The sequence below is a fragment of the Parambassis ranga genome, chromosome 2 (assembly GCF_900634625.1).
Source record: "Parambassis ranga chromosome 2, fParRan2.1, whole genome shotgun sequence".
Lineage (NCBI taxonomy): Eukaryota > Metazoa > Chordata > Actinopteri > Ambassidae > Parambassis > Parambassis ranga.
This window is the reverse complement of record NC_041023.1, coordinates 13,884,661-13,907,433: the sequence shown is the minus strand read 5'-3', so window position 1 is coordinate 13,907,433 and position 22,773 is coordinate 13,884,661. Positions and strand designations below refer to the sequence as shown.

General features: G+C 41.9%; 3 protein-coding genes across 4 annotated transcripts; 1 reads left to right on the top strand and 2 right to left on the bottom strand.

The window, feature by feature from the left end:
• Window positions 1-454: 454 nt before the first annotated feature.
• Window positions 455-6,364, top strand: LOC114451090 (solute carrier family 22 member 13). Of its 2 annotated transcripts, XM_028429645.1 has the most exons (11): window positions 455-742; window positions 998-1,252; window positions 2,207-2,310; window positions 2,904-3,058; window positions 3,578-3,746; window positions 3,895-4,009; window positions 4,110-4,216; window positions 4,308-4,519; window positions 4,629-4,737; window positions 4,813-5,025; window positions 5,191-6,364. In XM_028429645.1, the coding sequence occupies exons 2-11, from the start codon at window positions 1,016-1,018 to the stop codon at window positions 5,291-5,293; spliced, it is 1,524 nt and encodes a 507-aa protein (XP_028285446.1). In that variant the 5' UTR covers window positions 455-742; window positions 998-1,015; the 3' UTR covers window positions 5,294-6,364. The 2 variants fall into 2 exon arrangements, with proteins under 2 accessions (XP_028285446.1, XP_028285439.1); XM_028429638.1 differs by having other exon boundaries at window positions 455-1,252.
• A 78-nt stretch (window positions 6,365-6,442) lies between these two features.
• On the bottom strand, window positions 6,443-11,771 carry LOC114451084 (digestive cysteine proteinase 1). The gene is made up of 11 exons (XM_028429626.1): window positions 11,587-11,771; window positions 11,075-11,134; window positions 10,893-10,985; window positions 10,331-10,503; window positions 9,920-10,181; window positions 9,630-9,825; window positions 9,325-9,518; window positions 9,153-9,244; window positions 7,526-7,687; window positions 7,040-7,229; window positions 6,443-6,961 (listed from the first exon to the last, which is right to left on the bottom strand). The coding sequence occupies exons 1-11, from the start codon at window positions 11,630-11,632 to the stop codon at window positions 6,774-6,776; spliced, it is 1,656 nt and encodes a 551-aa protein (XP_028285427.1). The 5' UTR covers window positions 11,633-11,771; the 3' UTR covers window positions 6,443-6,773.
• Window positions 11,772-13,136: 1,365 nt separating this feature from the next.
• Window positions 13,137-22,499, bottom strand: sh3bp5a (SH3-domain binding protein 5a (BTK-associated)). The gene is made up of 9 exons (XM_028397922.1): window positions 22,188-22,499; window positions 21,764-21,826; window positions 19,563-19,691; window positions 15,808-15,972; window positions 15,596-15,726; window positions 15,297-15,339; window positions 14,990-15,206; window positions 14,474-14,857; window positions 13,137-14,214 (listed from the first exon to the last, which is right to left on the bottom strand). The coding sequence occupies exons 1-9, from the start codon at window positions 22,269-22,271 to the stop codon at window positions 14,045-14,047; spliced, it is 1,386 nt and encodes a 461-aa protein (XP_028253723.1). The 5' UTR covers window positions 22,272-22,499; the 3' UTR covers window positions 13,137-14,044.
• Window positions 22,500-22,773: the final 274 nt, after the last annotated feature.

The window sequence follows — 22,773 nt, the reverse complement described above, 5'->3', positions numbered from 1 at the left end:
GGACCGCCTAACTAACATCACATCATAGGTTTTATCGGAATATAGTCGTTGATTGATTTTCTGTCCTTTCTGAATGCAATAAGCTTCTGTACATTATCAGTCCGGAAACTGATTTCTTTCATAAGCATATGTCAGTTGCGCTGCTCAACCACTAGAGGGTAGCATAGGGCCTCAGTCAAACACAGGCGCTGTGTTTGTTTCAAAATGATCAGGAGTGGTCGTCTTGTAACAATTGGCTTGTACCTGCAGCAGTGTGCTAAATGGCAGCACGCTCAACAGATGTTTAAAAAATAACCCTGATGAATTAAATCCAGCGGCCTATTGGATCAGCGCGCGTCAGTGCTGATGTATGATCCTCACATTGGACTTCCATGGGACTTATTTGCACTGATGCTATGGCCCTGCCCTATAAGTAACGGGTATCACGGTATACGCGCACTCAGCTGTCATTGTGCGTTTCTCCAAACCTGGCACCGTGTAGGAATTTGCTGCTGTGTTGGATGCATGAATCTCTTCACTTTTAATATCCAGACTTGTGGATTATTGGGCACGTTTTTGAATTCAGTTGTCAGCACGAGCGTGTTTACTGGTTTGTTTACAATATGATGCGGGGACTCTTTGGACAGAAAATCTTTGATTTTGGAAGATTTAACCGACCTCTGTGAGATGTTTTCAGTGCACTCGGGAGGATTGTTTCAGTTTGGCCGATTTCTCCGGGTCATTTCAGGACTACGGGTTGTTGGTAGGCTCACGGTGCCCCATGGGGGTTGATTTACCTTGTTTACCTCTTTAACATCACACCACAGCTCCCCCACCCCCGCACTGACTTATTGTCTGCAGTTTTGTTTTTGTTGTTTTACTGCCATCCTTCCGTCTCCTTCCCACTGTTTAAGAGAACTAATCTCTCCACAAAATGAATTTCGACCAGATCCTCGCTGCTATCGGAGGCTTTGGAAAGTACCAGAAAATTCTGTACATATGGATTTGTTTACCTCAGATTCTCCTCGCCTTTCACATGATGGTGAGCATCTTTACCGGAGCCACGCCACCCCATCAGTGCCGGGAGAGGTCGAGCTCTGTGATGGGAAATCAGTCTTTCCTCCCCGGCAGGGGCGCCGCGAACTTCAGCCTGTCCGACTCCTGCTTCTCCTCCTCGGGTGTTCTGATGCAAAGCAACCGGACTGAGCGCGTCCCGTGTGGCCACGGATGGGTCTATAGTAGGGAGACTTTTCAGAGCACCACAGTCACCGAGGTATACCTCACAATATAACAGGATACACTATACACTAACACTATAATTAAGAAGTTTGGCAGACAATAAATAATATTGTTCTGCATGGAAACAGGTGTTCCATCCAAGCCTGGGAGCACCAAACTAAAGCAAAATACTACAGTATACAAAATTACCATTACTGCAGGGCGCTAAGGCCCCGTTCACACTGGGGAAAAAATGTGGCTTAAGCAGGATTTGGCCGCATCCAGATCAATCCAGATGTGTTTTTTTTCCGAGTGTGAACACCTCCAATCCGGCTGAATCCAGTTTGATTTCAAGCTCAAATGTGGCTAGTGAATCCGGCTAGCCACATTATTAGCCATATTACGAGGCGCCACCTAGTGGTTTGGAGAACAGCAAACACGCTGGATGAAGCCGGATTGAGTGCGGACACAACTGTGTGCTAGCCAGATTTGAAAATAGGTCTGAACGCATAGTCTCTACAATAATGAGATAAACAAATAATCCTATGTTCCATACATGGCCATAATAATCTCCCATATGTCCACATGGTGAAATTGGCTGTCAGTCCCTACATCATCTTGTCACTACACAATTAGGGTTTAAAAAAATCTTTATCATTGTGATATTTATTGACATTGGGAACAGAAATTGGGAAAGTTTTGTGACTCAGTGCTTCTGACCTGAATCCCTGGCTCTGCCATGACTTTGCCTATCAAATAACCAGGAAAGGGGTAGGTGCTGGATGGTCATCACCATGACAACTTAGCTTAAACAACACCTTAAAATGCAAAGCTGAAGAGACTAACCACAACTCATTCTGTATTCAGTTGTTATCATCACCATCATTATGTCTGTAGAGCCCCTTTTCTGGCCACCTATTCTGATGGGTGATAAACACAAAGTAATCCAGATTACAAAAACAGATTTCTATGGTATTGTATGTACTAACTTGTTTTCACGGTCTTCTAGTGGGACCTGGTGTGTGACAGAGCCACTCTGAACAGCCTTGGTTCGTCTATCTACATGTCTGGCCTGTTGGTGGGATCTGTGGTGTTTGGGGCCATGGCTGACAGGTAGGCTTTTCAGGTCCCTTTCATCCTGCGGCCCTGAATCTCTGACTTTACACTGATACAACACATAGCCAGATCCTTCAGCATCAAAGCATGCCTGCAGGGGCGCACACAGCTGGAGTCCTTGGCGCACGTGTGTGTGTGTGTGTGTGTGTGTGTGTGTGTGTAAGTAGGGCAGTTGACACACCATGCTGATTTAGTTCAAGGGCAGAAGGTTTGACTGAATCTGCCTTGCCTTAATTGGACTGACCTTTCTTAGGTGATAGTGTTTATGCCTTACTGGTTTAATTGTATAAAAATGTCTCCACATTTCTCATGGGCAGAGGTGGAAAACCCTCACACCGTTTCCTCTGTTGGCAGGTTCTCACTTTAACTTTCAAGCATGGCACTTCCTAAATTCTTTTTTTGTCACCAGAGACTAGCTGTTGTTGTCCTTGTGGTGTCAGAGTTTGCTGTATCAGGCTACATTATCTTTGTTCTTTAACTGTTAATAACACTTCCATTGTACTTCTGCCTCATTGAGATGTATCACTGGTGCTATCCCGTTTTCCAGCAGAGGGTCGACTTATGTCCATCTTCTTCCCCTGTGTTGTAAGGTACGGCCGGCGTTTTGTCCTGCTGCTGTCCATCGCTCTCCAGACTGTCTTTGGAGTCGCTGTAGCTTTTGCGCCCAACTTCCCAGTCTATGTGACCCTTCGCTTTGTAGTTGGCACCACAATATCTGGAGTCATCATCAATGCTTTTGTGCTTGGTACTAACCACACACACCCACCTACACACATATATAAACACTACAGCTCTTTTAGAAACATCTGCCTACTGGCACCTAACACACCTATTTTTCCCCGATTTCCTAGTATACACTTTTTATTCACATTAAATAAATGGCACATTGTTTAATATAGGCGTGAGTGTATTATATTATCTGGAGTAGACAGAACTTAGCTTGCTGTTTCCTTAAGTTTCCAGTCTTGAAAACCCAAGCTAATGGGCTACCTGTAGCTTCCTGTATAGCAGGGCACATCAGAGTGGTATCAATCTGTGAGTCAGTCATGTATATACTGGATAAGGAAAATATGTTAGTAGCAGGCACAGCTGCAGTCCTCTCATTTCATTTTGTTTTCTTTCTTTGTTTATGTATTTGTTTGCAAATTCCTGCCACCTTCTCCTTTACCTTAAAGTTCCAAATCAACTCCCCAGTAAAACTTGGTACGCATGACTACTACTCCTCTCCTCTCCTCCATTCCTCCCCTCTCCTCTCCTCTCCAAGGTACTGAGTGGACGTGCACCAAGAGACGTATGCTGGCTGGCATAACCACAGATTATGCCTTTGGCCTGGGTTATATGCTGCTGGCAGGGGTGGCCTATCTGATACGAGACTGGAGAAAACTGCAACTAGCTATATCAGCACCGGGCTTCCTACTTATCTTCTATATATGGTGGGAAATTTAACTGGCATCTGAACTTTAAATCCTCTGAGCAGTTATACATGAATACCCTCTTTGTGATGCCCATTTCCTCCATTGCCTCTGTCTCCTTTTTTTCTGTCCTTCTTTCTCCTGTATACTCCCTCTATCTTTCTGTCAGGGTACTCCCCCAGTCTGCCAGATGGTTGCTGGCCAACGACAGGAAAGAGGAGGCCATCGCACTCCTCCGCAAAGCAGCCCTTGTCAATGGCCGGGTATTACCTCCCACTGTTCAGGTGTGTCTTTACCAAAACCTATAACAAGAACAAAACACATTAGTTTATATATCTTTTTTATCTTCCTCAAGCACATTTGTTTTCTCCTTGTGTTCCTTAGGTTGAGAAGTGTGAGATTTTTGGTGGACCAAAGCGAAATCATTCAGCACTGGATCTTGTGCGGACACCTCAGATGAGAAAGAGAGCGGTCATCTTGTTCTACATCTGGTAGGTCTGGTGTGTTTATAGTTTCAGATCAGTTGGATCCTCCTTTCACTGACCTATTTCTGTCTCTTCCCCCTTTTTTTTGCAACCTCAGGTTTGTGAATGTTCTGGTGTACTATGGCCTTTCGTTGGGCGTGTCGAGGTTAGGGACAGATCTTTACTTGACCCAGTTTGTGTTCGGGTTGATTGAGATCCCAGCTCGTTCTCTGGTCCTGCTCGTGCTGCCCTACAGCCGCCGACTCTCCCAGAGTGGCTTCCTGGCTGTTGGAGGGCTCGCCTGTCTCCTCATGCTTGCTGTTCCTGCAGGTTAAGAGGGACAGTTTGGGTTCATTTGGAAAAAACATGAACATATACATAATACACAAAATGTATTGTATGGCTTAAAGATGTTCCTTCCTCTTCCTCTTTTGCTTAGATCAGCCCGGTGTCCTGACTGCTCTTGCCATGGTAGGGAAGTTTGGTATAACAGCTTCCTTTGCTGTAATCTATGTTTACACTGCTGAGATATTCCCCACTGTGCTGAGGTAAGGCGATTTCTTAATTAATTAAACATTTCTCTCAAATACATGTTTCTACAAGATATTTCTGTGCTCCTACAGGCAAACAGGAATAGGTGTATCATGCATGTTTGCAAGAATGGGTGGTGTGTTAGCACCCATCATCAACATGCTGCACAATCACAGCCCTACCACACCTCTTGTCATCTTCGGCACCTCCCCGTTACTCGGTGCCGTCCTGGCCCTGGCACTGCCAGAAACTGCAGACAGACCTCTTCCAGACACAGTGGAGGATGTAGAGAACTGGGACATTAGGTGACAAATTCACCATCAAAATAAAACGTGAAAACAAAGTGAAGCAGGAAAAGCGTTTGTTTTATGTATTTTTTAAACAGAACCCACAATGTCATGGTCTTGCTTGTTCCCATGTTAACACTCTCTACAAATAGCTTTGTCTACATTGTGTTTTGTCTCTTGCAGGTCACCTCCCATCAAGGAGAACCCTGAGATGCACGAAGATGTTACCCAATCAGCAGGCAATGAAGAGAGGCAGGAGCTACGACATCTAACAAGCCAGACCTAACAGTGTGTTAAAGAAGGAAACATGATTATTATCATATTATACAGTCTCAGCTCAAATATCAGACACACTACTCACCATAATGTCCTCTATGCAACTATGTCTGGATCTGATTACAAGCTCTATGCAAAGTAAGCCAAATGTGTTTCACACATCAACGTGTGTGTGAGTGCAGACACACACAACGCAAGCATTCCATTCTCCTGCCAGGGCCAGTTCACAGCCCACTGTTTCAGCAGGTAAAAGCCAGCAGACAGGAGTAGTTATGTTGTGTGACTACTCAGAAATTCCACCAATTTTGAAAAGTGGTTTGTTATATTTTATAAATGTTGGAAGACAGAAATAATAGTTCTCTATAGGACTTTCTAAACGCACACTGCATATTTGTCTATATTTATACTTCTGTATTTCACCACACAACTTTCTAACTATGTGCAGATTTGAATAAGACTGGACAAAAAGACCAGCAGCCACTTCCCCTCTCTGATGAAGTCTAATGGAGCAGCTATTTTTGGAACTTTTTCAGGATTGAAGCATTTATACCATTTTGTCCATTTCAACAAAACAATTTAATATTTTTGTATAAAAGTTGTATATTTGTTTGTCTCTGAACTGTTGTGTCTTAATGCTGCATTACAAGTGACTGCCTCATCTTTGATTTGTGGTCTCATGCCAAGATAAATAGAACTAGGCGAGGAGTGTGATTGCATGCAGCAGTTACCTTCTTCCTAATGTAGCCTTCTGTAGAATAGATTTGTAGATTTATAGATTTGTATGGACATCATGGGATGTGACTGATGACAGCATGTGAAGATTTGATTTTAGCTTTGATTATAAAAGTTTGTTTTTGACTGTGATGATTAGATCCTCTAGTAGAGTTTATATTGTTCTTAAGGGCTGTTTTTGCATATATAAGTAGTATATAAGTAGTGGTATAAAAAAAAAAACCTGCAAGCATATACGTAGCTGAAGCACAGGTCGTGATATGCAACTTTAAGCTTATGCCATTTTACTCAGACGAAGTGATTTAGATTGTCTGAAAGCTATTGTTCCTGTAGTATAAATGTGGAGGGGTAACCTGTTATCTGCATGAACTGAGAAAGCATGCCTTATTGCTGGTTGCAGCATGTTAAAATTAACCAGAGATGTCACTTAAACCAGCAAATGAAAAACATTTTAATCATTTAATCAAATGATTCTTTGTCTAGTCAATTTGAATGCAACAATTGTATAAAGCAAGTGGTAACATGTCACTTTGTCCAACTAAAGGCAGTGTGCCTATGTGCCTCCAGCAATAAACTGGTTTGAAGAAGTGGACTTGTTCTGTTAGCTCAACCACATTTAAACAACAAGATGTAACACATTATTAACACCATCATGGCACATTCATAATCAAGTGTTGCTTAGCCTCAGGCACTCAGAAAGTGGCATCCATAGGAACTCAATAGCATTTACATCCATCATAACACAGAAAGCACACCCTCTATGCCAGTGTGACGTATGTAGCATCAGTGGTGACACCACAGTTGTTATCCAACATAGACATGAGGATGTAGCCATCATTGCCCCAATAGGTGGACCAGGAGTTCTTTATTAACCAGTACGGTTCGCCTTTCAGGGTGCCGTATCCCACTGCAAGCACAGCATGGTCCAAATCTTGTGTGGTGTTACCTGAAAACACAACAAATGTGTGACGTTCGAGAGATACAGGCAGTGTGTTTATAAATTAGCAATGAAATGTTAACGTACCACAAGCAGGTTCATAGTAGACACCATGGCTATAGAAAACAAATGATCGATGGGAGGCATCAATACTGACAGCCGCTGGCCCATTTTTGAAAAGGGCCAGCTTCAGGGCCTCTGCATCCCCTGACGTGACATTAGTGTAGCTCTGGATGCGGGCAGTAAGCTGGGATGAGTTCAGATGGCAAAATCCATTCTGTTAGGGAGAAAACAGGTCATTTACAAGCGGAAATCATAGAGGCTTACAGAGCTACTATCACAACAATAAAATGCCTTTTTCTGCATCAAGGTCTTTCCAAAAATACCTAAAAAACAGACATGTGGAATCAGATTCCATGAGAACCTGTAACCCTAGCTGTAGTTGTTTAAACATGTCCAGCTGAGTCTTCCCACTAAACTTTCACAATCCCCTCAATGTAACTTGATCATATTGTGATTTGCTGTTTTAAAATATGGTTTATGTTTTGCTCCATCACCATAACACAATCTCACCATTCCCATGTAGGAGCCATAGGTTTCTGTCGTGGAGATGCCTCCATGTTTCATGATCCACTCATAGGCTCGCCACTCCTCCCCTCCATCACAGCCGTTGTTGCCAAAACCCCAGGAACAGTCCACCAACATCTGCTGGGACAGAACCTGCAGGAAGCCTGTCTGAAAGACCAGAGCAAAAACATGATCACAATCAGAAACCTGTCCTGAATCAAACGCTGAAATATAGGTTTCACTTGATTTATATACAGAATTGCACAAAACTCAATCTAAGGGCCCAATTAATCCCTCAAACAGAACATACAGACAATTCTTGAGGGTTTAGCAGGATAAAATTAGGCTAAAGGTCACAGACTGCTAAACATGTGAGATAATGGGAAAACATTGAAGTTTACAAAAAAACATTTGACACCAGCTGTTATCTACATGTTGCTAGGCAGATGCTGTGAGATCTGGAAAAGGTTCATTTTAAAGTGGCCCCTGGAGAGTGGTTCTGTTTGTGAACCTGCCTGTGGGGACAGGGTTACTGCATCACTTCCTGCTGCTGCACTGTGCACTGGCAAAGGTACAGAGAAGAACTGCTGAGGCCTCACAACAGTGCTCTCTTCAAGCCAAATCAAACCATTGTTGTAATCACTGCAAAGTAATTAGGAGTGCTCGCCTGCTGAAAAGACTCAGGTCTACTGCTGTGGTCTCATTATTTTGATGACTGACAAATCACTATAGGATTTGAACATTTTAATCCTTTTCTTTTGTTTTTTTGGGAGGAAAAAACTCTAAAGCTTTAAATGATGACAGCAATGAACTAAAATATAATTGTTTTAATTACCTGTTATGGGACGAGTAATTAATTAGAGTATAGTTTTGAGCTCGTTACTTTTCAAATACATCATATTTAACAAATTAAAATATCAGTAAATTATGTATTATTAAGGTAGAGATAGATCCTTACAGTTATTATTAAACTTTACCAGCTGCAACTTTATAATGATGTACACACCATTCATTACAACCCATTATTATAATAATTAAGTTGCAAATGGATATAAGTAAATGATCTTTACTAAAATATTGAAATGTTTTCATTACCCTATAGTATTGTTTTCTTTATTTAAGAAAAACATCTGAGAACTTCACCACTTAATCTCACACCATTAATAACAAAGGCTCTGACCAAGGGCAAGACACACAGTCAAGACTGGTGTGTGAGAGAGGGAGGGTCAAAGAATTTAGTCACATCAATGGGGTGCCTTCAAATCCCATAATAAACCAGGCCTATGTCTGGCTCATGTTGCAAAGCAACACAGAAGAAGGAATGCCTTTGAGCCCTTACTACAAGTTGGAGGCAGGGCAGAGCTGATATTCACTTGCAGGGCTGTTTAACATGAGTGAGAGCCGCTGTGATGGACCTGCCCCTGCTCTGAGGGGGTGGACTTGTCTTTGTTAATATATAGTGAATGCTTACTTGTTTAATAGCCCGTGCCAATGATACATTCATACAAAAACTAACAACATAACAAAACTATAAACACATTAGGCACCATGCTGACATCTGTGCCTTCAAAGAGCATATGGAAGCAGAACCCAGTGACCAGTGACTTTACAGCAAGTAGTATTTTGTTTTTACCTTTAAGAAGAGAGCGCCCTCTACTGCTCCGGTGGTGGCAAAGCTCCAGCAGGAGCCACAGATGGCCTGGTCCTTCACTGGAGTCACAGCACCTGGAAAGGCGGTTAGGATAAAAACTTGAGGTCCTGCCAAACTGATGAAACTTTCGTACATATTTTAGGTTCATACACACCATAAAGTCTCCAGTCAAGTGAGTCTGGTACCTTCACCCCTTCATACATTTTGATGGGGAAGGCGAGCCCTCTGTTTGGGGTTTTTCCTTGCTTCCTGCCCCTCATGGTTGCCAGCTCTGACATGGTGCGATCCGACAGGGAGTTTAGTGCTAGGCTGTAGGAGAGCCCAGCTCTGTTCTTAGAGTGGATATACCTTCAGTAACAAATCAAAACAGTCAGCAGGTCACAAGGGAGACTTCTATTAAATAATAATGGAAAAGAACAGAATGCTGAGTCCTAATTGAATATTAGATGATCCTCTCACCGGATATTATGAACAAACGTATGCTCCCTCATTTCATGCTCTCGTTCATCACTGTACTGACGCTGAAACTTCTCCTTGAAATGTGTGAACATTTTCTGTGAGTGGCCTGATGCTGTGGTGTGGATGAGATCTTTCATTGGATTGGCCAACATATGGTGCTCCACTCCTGGACCAGGAAATTCCCCACAGCTCATCTCTATGAAAATGACAACAACAGAACATAATAAGCTCTTCTCTTTTCAGTCTTGCCATAGATGTAGTAGTCCTTACTTTACAGAACATACACAAACCTTCAGGCAGCGAGAAGACATTTGGGTCCACATGACTGCTGAACTCTTTATAATCTACTAAGTACTTGTCATAATGTGACCCCAGCAGTGTGTTGTACCCCATCATCTCATAATGACGGGGAGTGGCAGACGCTTCTTTGCCATCTGCACCTCCCTCTGAATGTGTCACCCACAGTGTGTATGTGTTCTTCTTGAAACCCACAGAGGTCACATTCTGCCAGACTTCACACAGGGAACCTCCATAGTACTCCATTCTCAGGAACTAGGAGAAGACATGAATGCAGCAGTTTAAAAGTGTATCTTTTAAAGGTGGATAGTGGTACACGTAATCATTCCATGAACATAACTTGGGGCAAGTTTTTCAACAATTGAAAAACTAAATTTATGGGATCAAGGCTAAAGTTCACCCACCTGGAAGCCTGCAACATCGGGCAGTGATGCCTGCGGTGTGACTGCTTCATCCTTGGTTCCGTTAACTTGGAAGCACTTCATCACATTTTGCTCCTCCTCTGTAGTCTCTGGAGTGATTTTATAGGCTATGCCAAACTCATGCTCTGACCCCAACTGGTACGTCAAAACCTGGCCTGTTGACAATTACAATATTAGAAACAGACATACTTCTCCTGTCAGCTGGGTTTTTCTTGCTTAGATTTAAGAACACCTATTCTGTCACAACAAAATAACGTTGTCTTCTTTTGTCAGTTATAATCATAAAGACTTTATTATGACAGAGATTAAAGTTTAGTTTATATAAAATCCTGTATAACAAAATAATGAAAGTCATAAATGTGTCACGAGGAACCAGGCTGAACTCTCCAAAAGTGCTTAGTCTTTCTTTTTCCACTTCCTTTCTATGTGAGGATCTTATGATCTGGTCTTCTCTAAAACATAACAGGATATGTTTCAAATCATTAATCTAATAAATACTGACTCAGGTTTAAGAGAAACATCTATAAGCCAGGAGGTGTATTACCATGGTAGTAGTCAATTCGGCTGGACTTTGCTGCCGAGTCAAACCAGGCCTCAAACGGCTCCTCAATCTCCGCATAGGGCAGTGAGATCACTCCTGAAATGCAAACAGGAAACATTCTTTTAGTACAGTCCAAATCAGAGGCACCAAAATACACTGTAAGCTGCTGGTGTTTTACTGCTTACCTTTGACATGGTATGCTTTCCCAAAATCAGGAAGGGACGGAACTGCTTTTCCTTCTGTAGCTGAAGATCAGGAAAAACAAGATGTTAAGCGTTGAGTTAATCTTTCATCTGGTTAAACACTTTTTACTATTGCTTACAAGAAGAGCTGAACAAATAATGTTGTTTTATTTACAATGTTATAGGTTTGTTATAGGTGGAATGCAGTCACCACCTGTGCTCCCCCCATGGTGACTAGTCAAAATGTCTTCCGTAAAAAGGAAAGAAAGAAAGAAAAACAGACATATAAAGAGGTTCAAGGTACATTTAAGAAGTGCTACAATAAAGGTAGACCTATATAGTTCCAATAGGATTAAACGCCATATTTTAAGGCACATGTCCTTGTATCGAAAATACTCAACCAGTAGCACAACCATTAAAAAAACTTTGTAACAACAGCACAAAATGCTAGCTGTTTACATAGCATGTAGCTAACAGGAAACGTGATGTGGTAAATTAGCCAGCTTTTTCCTTACCAATGATCGCCCACAGAAGAACAGCTGCAATGCACCAACGCCTCATCGTTTATTAAACAGAAATAAAACCAGTCAGACTAAAAACTTACTACATTAAGACACATGTTATCTGCTGCGTAACCCCCAAAGCACTGAATAAATAAAAAGCAGCTATTACAAAATTACCGACCCCTTCTTAAACCAATCACATCGGTGTAAGGACGAATTTAGTCCAATCAGAGACAAGAGGCGGGTCTATATTGTACAACTATCATGTGATTTGTGTCATATGACTGAAGTAACCAATGATTAAAGGGAAATGCATATATCTAGCAAGAAAGCGTTAGCTGTTTGTGGCTAAATTGATAAGATTAAATGGGGAATTTATTTGTTTTAGAGAAAGAATTCAGTAATAAAGCCCCCAGCTGACAGTGCATAACACAAAAGTCTGTTGTATGATTGGACTGAAATTGGAGTTTGACTGTTCAGATAAGTATTTTTATTAGTTAAGACAGATTTCTGACAACAGAACAAACCATATGTTTTTGTGTAAACTGCTGCTATGCATGCAACAAACTACACACAACATGTGACATGGTGAAAAGGAATTACATCAAAGTGATCATGTGCTGTCCAAAACATGAAGGCTACAGCCTAAACTTAATCTGTAAAGGTAGCAAACCCTATAAAAAACAGTCACAAAGTCCAAAAACTGGGCTTCAGTTCTTAGTAACAGAGAACAGATGACAACAAGGGAGTGAACCTCACCTCAGATGAAAAAAGGGGAGAAAGACCCTAGTCTGCTATATGTCTATGATAATTATTTCTTCACTGAAAATAAATATGCATGCATGAAAAACATGAAAAAGACACTGTAAAACGTGTTTGGAACTTGTAAACTAAAAGCCTGGAAAATTAAAACAAAACCTAAAGTTAACACTAGATGTCAGTAATATGCAACAAAAACTAGTCCTACTATTGCCCTGCATTGCAAATTTGTTCTGTCTAAAGTGAGACTAGAGCTAATGTGGCACACATGTTGAAATCACAGGATGCAACATAATTGAATGGTAAGGTTTCCTCGGGAGCATGTGCAGACAGACAGAAAAAAACATACGGGACTGGAAGACATGTTCTGAGTGTTGTCAGGTGGGACCACTAACTGAAGTCATAAGATAATGCTGTGACAGCTGCCAGCAGGACACAGAAACAGTGTTCAGGGCAAAAGAACAGCTGAATGAAAAACAGGAGTAGTCAGCAAGAAAAGTGAAGAAGGCCATTTTGATTTAATGGCCACTTTGTGGGGGGAAAAAAAGTTAAAGAGAAATAGGAGGAAAATCATATTTTGCAAAACTGACTGCCATCCTATTACCATTGCTTAAGAGGTGGTCGTGCAAATCTGTGACTTTAGCTACTTTTTAGTGCAAAAAGTGTGCAGCTGTTGGTATGTCAGATGACTCAAGTTTCAGGCTATTATGCAAGAGTTCCCCCAACATGCCAAACCCAAAGACAAACATGGACACATTACCTCATAACTACAGACAGATCTTCTTATAATAAATAACAGCACATTACATCAAGCATGTGTTTATTGCTTATTTTGTGTTAACAGTTACAACATTTACAACAAAACACTGTTCATATACAAGAATACAAGAGTATAAATATAGAATATCTGTACTACAGGGAAGTATTTGAACATTTGTCAAAAACACGACACACACACACACACACACAGACACAAACCACCAACTCAAAATGGGGTCTGCACATTGCACTCAACAATACATTAACTCATTCATAAATCCAAAATGGAAGACCATATATGTCACAAAAGTCCTCTTTGAAGTCTCTTTAGCTTAGTGCTCGGAGTGCAGATTGTACTCCAGTTTTTCCTTCATAGCCCTCAATCTGACAGGAATATAAAGGAATTATTTCAAAAATAAAGGCAGAAGAAGACATAATCCTAAATGAGACTATTTGTCCTGTTTTGATCCTCTTACAGAGTCAGTAAGGAGGCTCACTCTTCACATTAATACAAAATGTCTCTTAGTGGAGTAACATCAAGTAAAGGTTACTACATTAACTAGGACACTGCATAGCTGCACACAAGCTGTTTAAATGATTGTCAGCTTCTACAATTATGACAAGATATTTGTCACGCCGCTGAACACAACACAAGGAGGTTTTATGGCACAAAAGGAGAAGAATGATGTCTTCTCGCATATATAGAGCGAGTGGCAAACGCTTCTTTAAGATAGGAGATTTAGGAGAAATGCAGTGCTTTGAAACGATTACCACAGGTGTGAAATGGAGACCACCAGTCATCTCTGGCTTCATTGGCTTACAATAATATCCAGTTTCACAATTTGATGCTAAACTAATGTTAAATACACTATGTGTAGCACCTTCAATGGTCTTTCAGCACTCATCTCTGCCAGTGAGTCCAATTTGAGGCTTAAAGCGAGACAGACATTCGTTAGACACTGTTGAATAGCAGAATGGCAGTGCTGGGAGATGAGATGTCAGAGTTAATGTAATGGTGGTCTTCTTCATCTCCAGAGTCCCCTTCTTGTTTGTGTGTTACGGTTAAAGTTAGTTTGTTCAAACCGGCTTCTAATGTCGCCTCTGCTCCCTCTGCTCTGTCACCTGAAAGACACGAAGGAGGAAAGGACACACACTTGTTAAAATATGTGCAGGTTTGCACTAAGAATGGCCTTTGCTGAGTGACCTTGTATGACACTAAGCAAGATGAACAAATAAGTCTGTTTTGCCTTATTTGGTAGATATCTGCATTTTCCTGTTATTTCTGACCACTGAATAAACATAAATATCAATTATTATTGAGTAGTAATGGAATCCTGATAATTAACTGATCATACACATTAGAAGGCAGTCTGACACACACCTCTCTCCTGCTCGCAGTCTGGAGATGAAGCTCCACTGCACTGGCTCCGTGGGCCGAGAAGAGGTGAGGCATGCCCAGAACCACACACTGAGTCTGTGCCATGTGAGCTACAGGGACTCACCAACTCCAGGCCACTGGGGCAAGAGGAGGAGAGGATGGAGGAAGAGGAAGAGGAGGAGAGGTAGGAGCAGGAAGTGTGGAGCGAGGAGGAGGAGGGGAAAGGGCAGGGCATTTCCAGGGGAACAGACGTGACGGTGGAAGGATGGGAGCAGGAAGAGGAAGGTGTGGAGGGCGCTGCTTGGGGTGAGGGGGTGGAGTGAGTGTCGGTGTCTTCCTCTGAGCTGCTACTGTGACTGCCCTCTTCGTCAATTGACACTGACACCACTGAAACACACATTCAGACGCACAGATGTGAACTTTGAACATGCAGACATACATGCACCAAAAAGAAAAACATAGTAAAAATGGATTGATGAGGGGGATGATTATTGATGTCCAGACTTTGGTCGTACTTACTTGACAGACCGTCTGACTCCATTTTGAAGTTGGTGATGTCCTCGTTTCCCATGTCTCCTTCTGCGCCAACACCTTGGCCCCTGGCCCCCATGGCGATGGATCGTCGCTGGGCATGGATCTCCTCTGAGATGCTCTCCAGGTTGCGAAGCGCTGTGCGATACTCAGCCTTAGCAACCACAAGTTTGCCCTGACGCTCGTCCACTTGGCGCTTCAGTTGCTATAGGAAATCAGTTAAAATAAAAATTGTTACATACCAACGTGTGAGGCTAAAAATGTATAAACTTTAGTAATCCGATGATATACATACCTCCAGCTGTAGATAATACTTTGCTTTCAGTTCAAAATACGGTCTGCAGGGGGAGAAAAAGAATTACCGAGAGAGGGGGAGGGAGGAACTTTTACCCCTGGAGAAACTGCTAGAAGAATAACACTCCTCTGTGAGCACTCACATTCCTTGGCTCTTACAAAGGGAGCACACCCCATGACAGTGCAACCAACACAAGAAACATCTGGACTGCATCAGATGACGTAAACCTACTTCTCATATACTCTCATATAAAGAGGCCCGTGCAAGGGGGAGAGATAACAAGCAGAGCTTTAACAAACCTTGATTTGTTGATGGATCGTTTAAGTTTCTTCTCTAACTGCCTCATATGGCTGATGCAGGCGTTGTAGTTGGCTGCTGTTTTTCTGTGTTCAGCTTCACTACGTGTCCTTGCCTGCTCCGCTTCCATCACCTGGAACAATCAAGGATAAAGGTTAATCTCTATATGTGTCTATAACAGTAGCAGTCTGCACCTTTTGCATTGGGTACATACTCTCTGTGTGGCATGGTTAAGCATTTCCTGCCAGGCGGAGTCAAATTGGCGACTGTCCTCCTCCAACAGTCTCTCCTCAGCCAGGGCGATGGTCTCCTTGGCTGCCCGCAGTATCTCCACTGCACGCTGGAATTCCTGAGTGGCTTTCTGGGCCTCAACCTGGGCCTGGGAATTAAGGAGAGAAGATAGCAGTCTGAACCTGATGACCTAAAAGCTTATATCACAGCATCATGGCAGCTTAAAAATCCCCTTTCTGGTTAATAATTCAAACCAGCAAGTTGGACTCGTGTCTGTGCATACATGATATGAATGTAGCAGTCCTTCTTGCGCTGCTTGCATTGTGTGTTTTATGACCTACTTTGCCTTTTGAGGGAACTATGGTTGATTCCTTATGACAGCCAAATGAGGGATTGAAGAGATCCGGCATTGCACACACATACACACACCATGCCTTAATTCAATAGACAAACAGATGCTTTGTCACTAAGGAAATCTGACACACTGTCAGTGGGCTCTGATTGCCCACAGTCAGAGTCAATGGGAGGATTATTCTCATTGCGCTGGACATATTTGGACCCCACTCTCTGCTCTGACAGGCTTGACTTAAAGGTCAGAATACTGGATGAAGACCAAGATTACAGTAACTCCAACCAGAGGATAAAATCATCGGGAAAACATGGTTAGCTGTGTTTTTGTTTTGAATATAATGAAGACCTTTGTCTCGGAAAAAAAGATAAATCTGAAGGGATCAGTGCTAATTTAAATGTTAAGATTTATATCTAACTTTTTTGCAGTGTAAATATGGATTTAAGGTAAAGGTTCAAATATAAAACACTTCATCAGTAGACAAATAATCTGGCATATTATTTACACAAAACATGATCAACTTTTAACAACTCTGTTTTCCAATTGTTATTGAGTACGTATCGTTTAAGGCATCAGGATAATGGGACTTATTTGCCAACACTGAGGAGGGAAGTTAGTTCTTTTATGAGGTCTGAAACCTTCTCACGTTTTTATCAATACAGCTGTCTGTGCTGTTTTACCAGGACCGCCCATGTGTATTGACTGTATACTACAATGGTTACACACTGGCTGGTCCAGTTTGTGTTTTTATCCATGAGTGTTTTCAATAGATTATTGTTGTGAGCAAGCTGTGAAATAAAGCCGCCCATTCATGTTAATACTTAACAGATTCAGACGCCTACTCTTTGAATCTGTTTCCTGTACAATAACAGAATCCAATCTCTATGAATTGACTGGCACAAATACAATCATATTTTGATCATTTCAAGAGGTGTTTTGTCAGACTAAATGTGAAATGGAAAGGCCACATCAACTGGTTAACATGTAACACATATGTTTTTTTTTTATTTTTTTAAAAAAAGCTTAATTGTTGTCTTAATGATGTATTATAGCCGACATGTAACATGTGTCATAGGAGGTCTAGCTCAAACGTTTATACAATTATGGGCCATAACACCACCACCTATGTTTTAGAAAGAAACTAAAACCTTCAATTTACAGAAAATGCAGACTGAATATTGATTTTCAGTGTATCCACATTAAACTGACTATACCAACAGGTCAGTGTCAGTCTTTTGAACTGTTTTTTTTCCTCACATTTTTCTCAGGACTTCCTTGCTCTCTGTTATTTTAACCCCTGTAATGTGACCCCTGTCAGTGTCAGCCATGTTTAAGATAAAGCCTCCCACAGTGACGCAAGAAGAGGTCTGCATCGTCTCTCACAAGTTGTAGAAAATAAATCTTCTGTGCCGGTATTGTTATGAAATCTAGGTGTTGCAGAGATTTACCATAGATATGCCATCAAAGGTTGTCAAAGCCTTCTTGGGAAGATGAATAGATAGAGGAGAGCAGTGGGAAGATAACAGTTGCTCATTGCATGCAATCAGTTAGCTTGATAAACTGGCAAAGATGAATCCATTCTCTTTGTCCCCCATTGTGACCCATTTCCCAGGCTCAGAGATGAAAGTGGTGGCAGGCAAAACAGAAGGAGGATGATGGATATTTGATGACGAGAACAGGAACAGAAAAGCTACATCCATCATTGTTGTTTGTTTTGTGGAAGCGTTAAGTTGAAGATAGTCACAGGGCAGTGCAGGACTACACCCTTTTTACACTGAGATCAATGCATATTCAAGGGATGTTAATGTGGTTAAACCCTATGATCTTTTCCTATTGTATTATATGTGGCAGTATTGCACTAATTTCAGTATAAAATTGTTATAAACTTTCTGCCTTTCCTTTTTTTCCAGATAAAATAAACAGTTGACCAGAAGAGAAATCTGTGGTCCCCTGTTAAATTCACACTTACGTATCAAAGCCGCAGGACAAAATTTGCTTCTTTATCTTTATGACACAAAACCCTGCTGAGCTTCAGACGGCACACCACTGATGAGCTGTGTTATCAGTTAATTAACTCGATGCACAGAGCCGACAATACAATGGCTTTTGTCATCGATGGCTTTTGTCTGACTCACCATGACACGCTGTCACCTCGTGATATGACCCTCTGTATTATCCTACTAAAGGATGTTTTTGATGTGCCTGTGTGTCACTATGCTCGTGACTTATTCCTAACACTGTCTGACACTGTCGTCCTGTCTGTCGCCTTTGTCATTGGTGTATTTACAGTTTCTAGAGGTGAGAGAGGGAGGGGCAAAGGGGTAGACAGAGTGTGAGAGAGACAGACACAGACAGGCAGTGGTGCAGAAGAGAATGCTGGGTAAAAGAAAGACAAAAGAGAGGACAGTACAGGCAAATTCCTATACACTGTTGGAATGTAAGGGGGAAAACATTGGGGGCAGGGGGATGAGACTGGCTTATGGGTGGGGGTAGGTAAAATAATGTGGATGTGTGTGTTTGTGCTGGTGGGGGGGGGGGGGGGGGGGGGGGGGTCGTCAAGGGTAAGTATTTGAATCCTGTTAAAATGGGTCATGTATTAAATATTAAATATTCATCTATAAATAATGACCAGACCAACCATGCCAGTTTAACCTGAGGCCTTTATCGGCTTAGCTCTATTTAAACCCCCTGTGCATACAAATACACGCACACCTACAGCGCTGTACACACACAAGGCTATAGAAGGTTTTTTCACATGAATGCAGGTCCCATCAAAATTCAAAACCTCCCAGTAATCCCCGGCGCTCACGTGTTGCTGATGCCACTGGCAGGTAGTTTGTCATATTGCAACAGATATAGGCAAGGACAAACACACACACACTTACACACATATAATCTATTTCAGTTTGACGGCTCAGCTCTGACACACAAATGTCAGCCTTCTGATGCATGACTCATATGCTTCTTCTTCATTGGGCAGAAAGGAAGGGGTGTGTGCCGGACATTAAACTTCTGGTGCTGTCCAATCAGACAAGGCCTCAACTAAAAAGTAATTAAAAAGTAAAGTACACGACCCCACTAACAATCAGGGAAGCTGTCCTACTTTACATCTGCAATGGTACCCCAAACAATGATGGCAAAATCTCCAAAAACTGAAAATTGTTGCAAGACTCTCAGTTTCTTCTCAATACAATGTGTATGAATGTGTGTGTGACACCAGCTTAGGATACAGAGGTGTGAGTGGGTTTAAAAATAGGCATCACGTGACTGAGCTCCCTTTAAGTAGATATCTGCAGAGCCCTTTAAACTTCTCATTTCTAATCCTCAGTAAGCCTGGCCTCACACACTGTCTGGTTGCCTCAGAGTCTTTTCTTTGTGTGTGTGTATACCTGTCTTGCCACTTTGCGGGCTTCCCAGTATGGTTTGGAGTCATCCACAGCCCGTCCGATCTTCTTCACCTGCTCATCTAGCTTCACAGTCGCTTCGACCAGGACAGCACGGAACCTCTGACGGCAGTCCTGCACACATACAAATGAACAGAAATAAACATATTTACTGATCATGTCAGATAACTGCAAGGTGTTGTAAGCATGTTACTATTTTAGCTCAAAGCACCGCTGTTAGTGTAGCTGTATTTTAATTTGGTCCTCATTGTGCTGAATTTAGGCCTCAAACGCAGCTCCTCCCATTAAAGTCTTCATGAAAGTATTACTCTTAGCCTTTAGTGCTGTTGAGCAATCCTTGGTGCATATTTTGTTGGTGAAGTGGTGAATTTGAGTAATGATAATGCATCATAGCAAGACTATGTTTAACAGGACCAGTTTGGGTTTTTGACCATCAAAGTGAGGACTTCAAAAGCCTGTTTGAGTCACTTAATTAGGATGGTTATTAGGAGAATAGAGTTTGTGAGGTTGATGGTTGTCTGTGAGTGTTTTTAGTTCTGGTTTTCGCTGTCTGCCATAGAATGCTGGTAATATCCTGGGCTGCTGCTGGCAGCTTTTCGGCTGTTTGAGCATGTTAAATCTGTGGATGAAAGAGATTATTCTCATTTGCTGGCTATTCAAAGTGCAACTTTTGGGCCAGGCAGGGCCATGTCAAATGTGTGTGTCATGATTTTCACAGATGTCAACTACAATCTTTAAGGCAGGTTTACTGAAGGAGGCCATCTATTTGTGTGTGTGTGTGTGTGTTAGTGAGCGTGTGTGTGCACAGCTGCCTCTATGTGTCTATAAAATTTGCAGAGCAGGGGTGTGAAAGGCAGCAGCACCTGCATCCTGTCCATAGAGCTGACAGGAGAAGAAGAGATTAAAGAGGGAGAAGGGAGAAGGGAGAGGGTGCAACAGGAAACGCACTTCCTGTGACATCATCGTGTTTCCTGACTTCCTGCAAGGAGATAGTGACGTCGGCACAGAATCCATGACTTACTACAAATTTTTGCATTAATGATGTCACGCACGTCTGGCTTGGGTGTTCCTGTCTTTATTCATTGCTAACACATTCGGCTTTATGTCTCTGCCAGGACACACAAGATTTTGAGCCAAAACAGAGCCTCATCATGGATTTAACCTCACTGACTGAGTCCTCTGAATCCACTGTACATCATTTTTAATCAACTCCAGACTCTACAGGAAAACAGCCTGCAGGGAAACTCTTCACATTCTTCAGCTCCTTACTTACATTTCGCCTCCTGATGAATTGCCTTCTTTCTTTTCGTGTTTGCATGTGTCTGTGCGGTTATTTATAACAGCTTCTACCGTCTCCACAGCTGTCTCTTGAAAACATCACCAAATCTCTGTCAAAGGTGCATTTTCAAAGAAACACCCAGCAGCAGGATCTATAATAGTTCTGCAGTATTAAACCTGAACTCATGACTTAAAAATAAATGTAACAAACCTCGTCCTGTGGTCTGTCTGCCTGTAGTTATGTTTGTGGAGAGTAGGTCTAATGAGAAACAGAAGAGGCCTACTTTCAGGAAAAGAAAAACTGTGGCCAGACTCTGGAATGTTTTAGTTTTGCTGAACAGTAACCTAACACACATCTAAACGGGAACAAGTGACATAAAAAAACACTTCCCCTGCACCATCCACCTTTCTGCAGCTCCTCTACTGCCTTTATCCTCTTTACATGTGTGTTTTTAAAGGAAGATGCAGTGCAAACGATGTAAGCACTTGGGATTTCCACTGCTCCAAATGTGCCATTTAAATATTATATTTAAAATTCACATCGCAGCTAGTGTTTATACTGTGGAGTCGTTATTCGGTAGTTATGCTTCAGTTTTTCCTCATCATGCAGCTCATGCATTTAGGAAAATTTTCATCTTTCAAGACATTCCATGTGAAAGCCACAAGCTTGTTGCTAGGCGAATTCTCGAAACACATCAAAACCACACTGGAGAAATAAGAGGAATTATCCTGCAGAGCTGACAGGATTTATCACTTGTGTAGAGTAAAACATTTCATTTTGAGTCTTAAAATTGAAATTTCATGTCTCCTCAAGATGATTGCAACACAGCTCAAACAATACTGTGCTTTTACCCCTGCAGAGAGGCACTAAAGATAATAGTGTAAGTGGTTTTTGTTTCTTGTCTTACCTCCAACTCACTCTCCCACCGGTTAATGTCATCTGTGGACTGGTTTAACTTCTCCAGCTCTCCCTGTTTACAGACAACATGGCATGCATGGAAAGACAGAGAGACACACAGAAAGAGGGAGGGTGATTAAATCAAATTGTGTATCTTCAAGAGTTAGTGTGACTTCTGTTTACCAAATTACTGTGTGGGTGGGTGGGTGGGTTGAAAAAGTGTTAAAGGTAAAACACTCTTCAGTCTTTCTCATAATAACATTTTACAACGTTCAGCTTATACACTTACATCCACAGTCCTTTAAAACAGCAATGTAATTACAGATTTTAAACATTGTACTTGTCTTAACTGAATTTATTCAATAAATCCGATATGACAATGTTTCACCCATACAGTGTCACTTCACTGAGACCATTTTTTGACCCTGTCTCACCTGGATTCTGGGGTCCACTTCTTCTTCCTCCTCCTCGGCACACTGCAGGTCATCCTCACAGTTATTATCCCCATTTCGTTCCATTTTCGGTCTATCTGAAATGAGCACTGCAAACAAAGCGCGACCCCGGGGTGCTGAACGGCAGGGTTGTCCACCACTGATCCGCCCTCTGTCTAACCTTTGCGCAGGGTGCACATGCTTTGGATTTTAAAACCGCTCGGTGCGTAAAGACGCAGAGGAGTGAGGTGTGCGCGGAGACGCGCGTATACTGCCGATCCAACACACTCTGTGGAGTGGACACCACCTCAGGGATCGAAGTGAAAACAACTGTGGAGGAAAAAAGGCATCAGATTTACTATAGCGAGCAATACCACAACATCCAGGAATTACTTTCAAAATAAAGGCCGGCTGCTGAATGTGAAATATTTACCTGAACTTACACAAAATCTGATGTTGTGAACAATTAGGTTGCTCCCATTGAAAAACCTGATGGCCATGTTAATAAGGATGCCTCTAGATATTCTAATTTCGATATATAGATGGCCTAATAGCCTGTTTAAATCATCATTTTAAAACTAACTAGCAG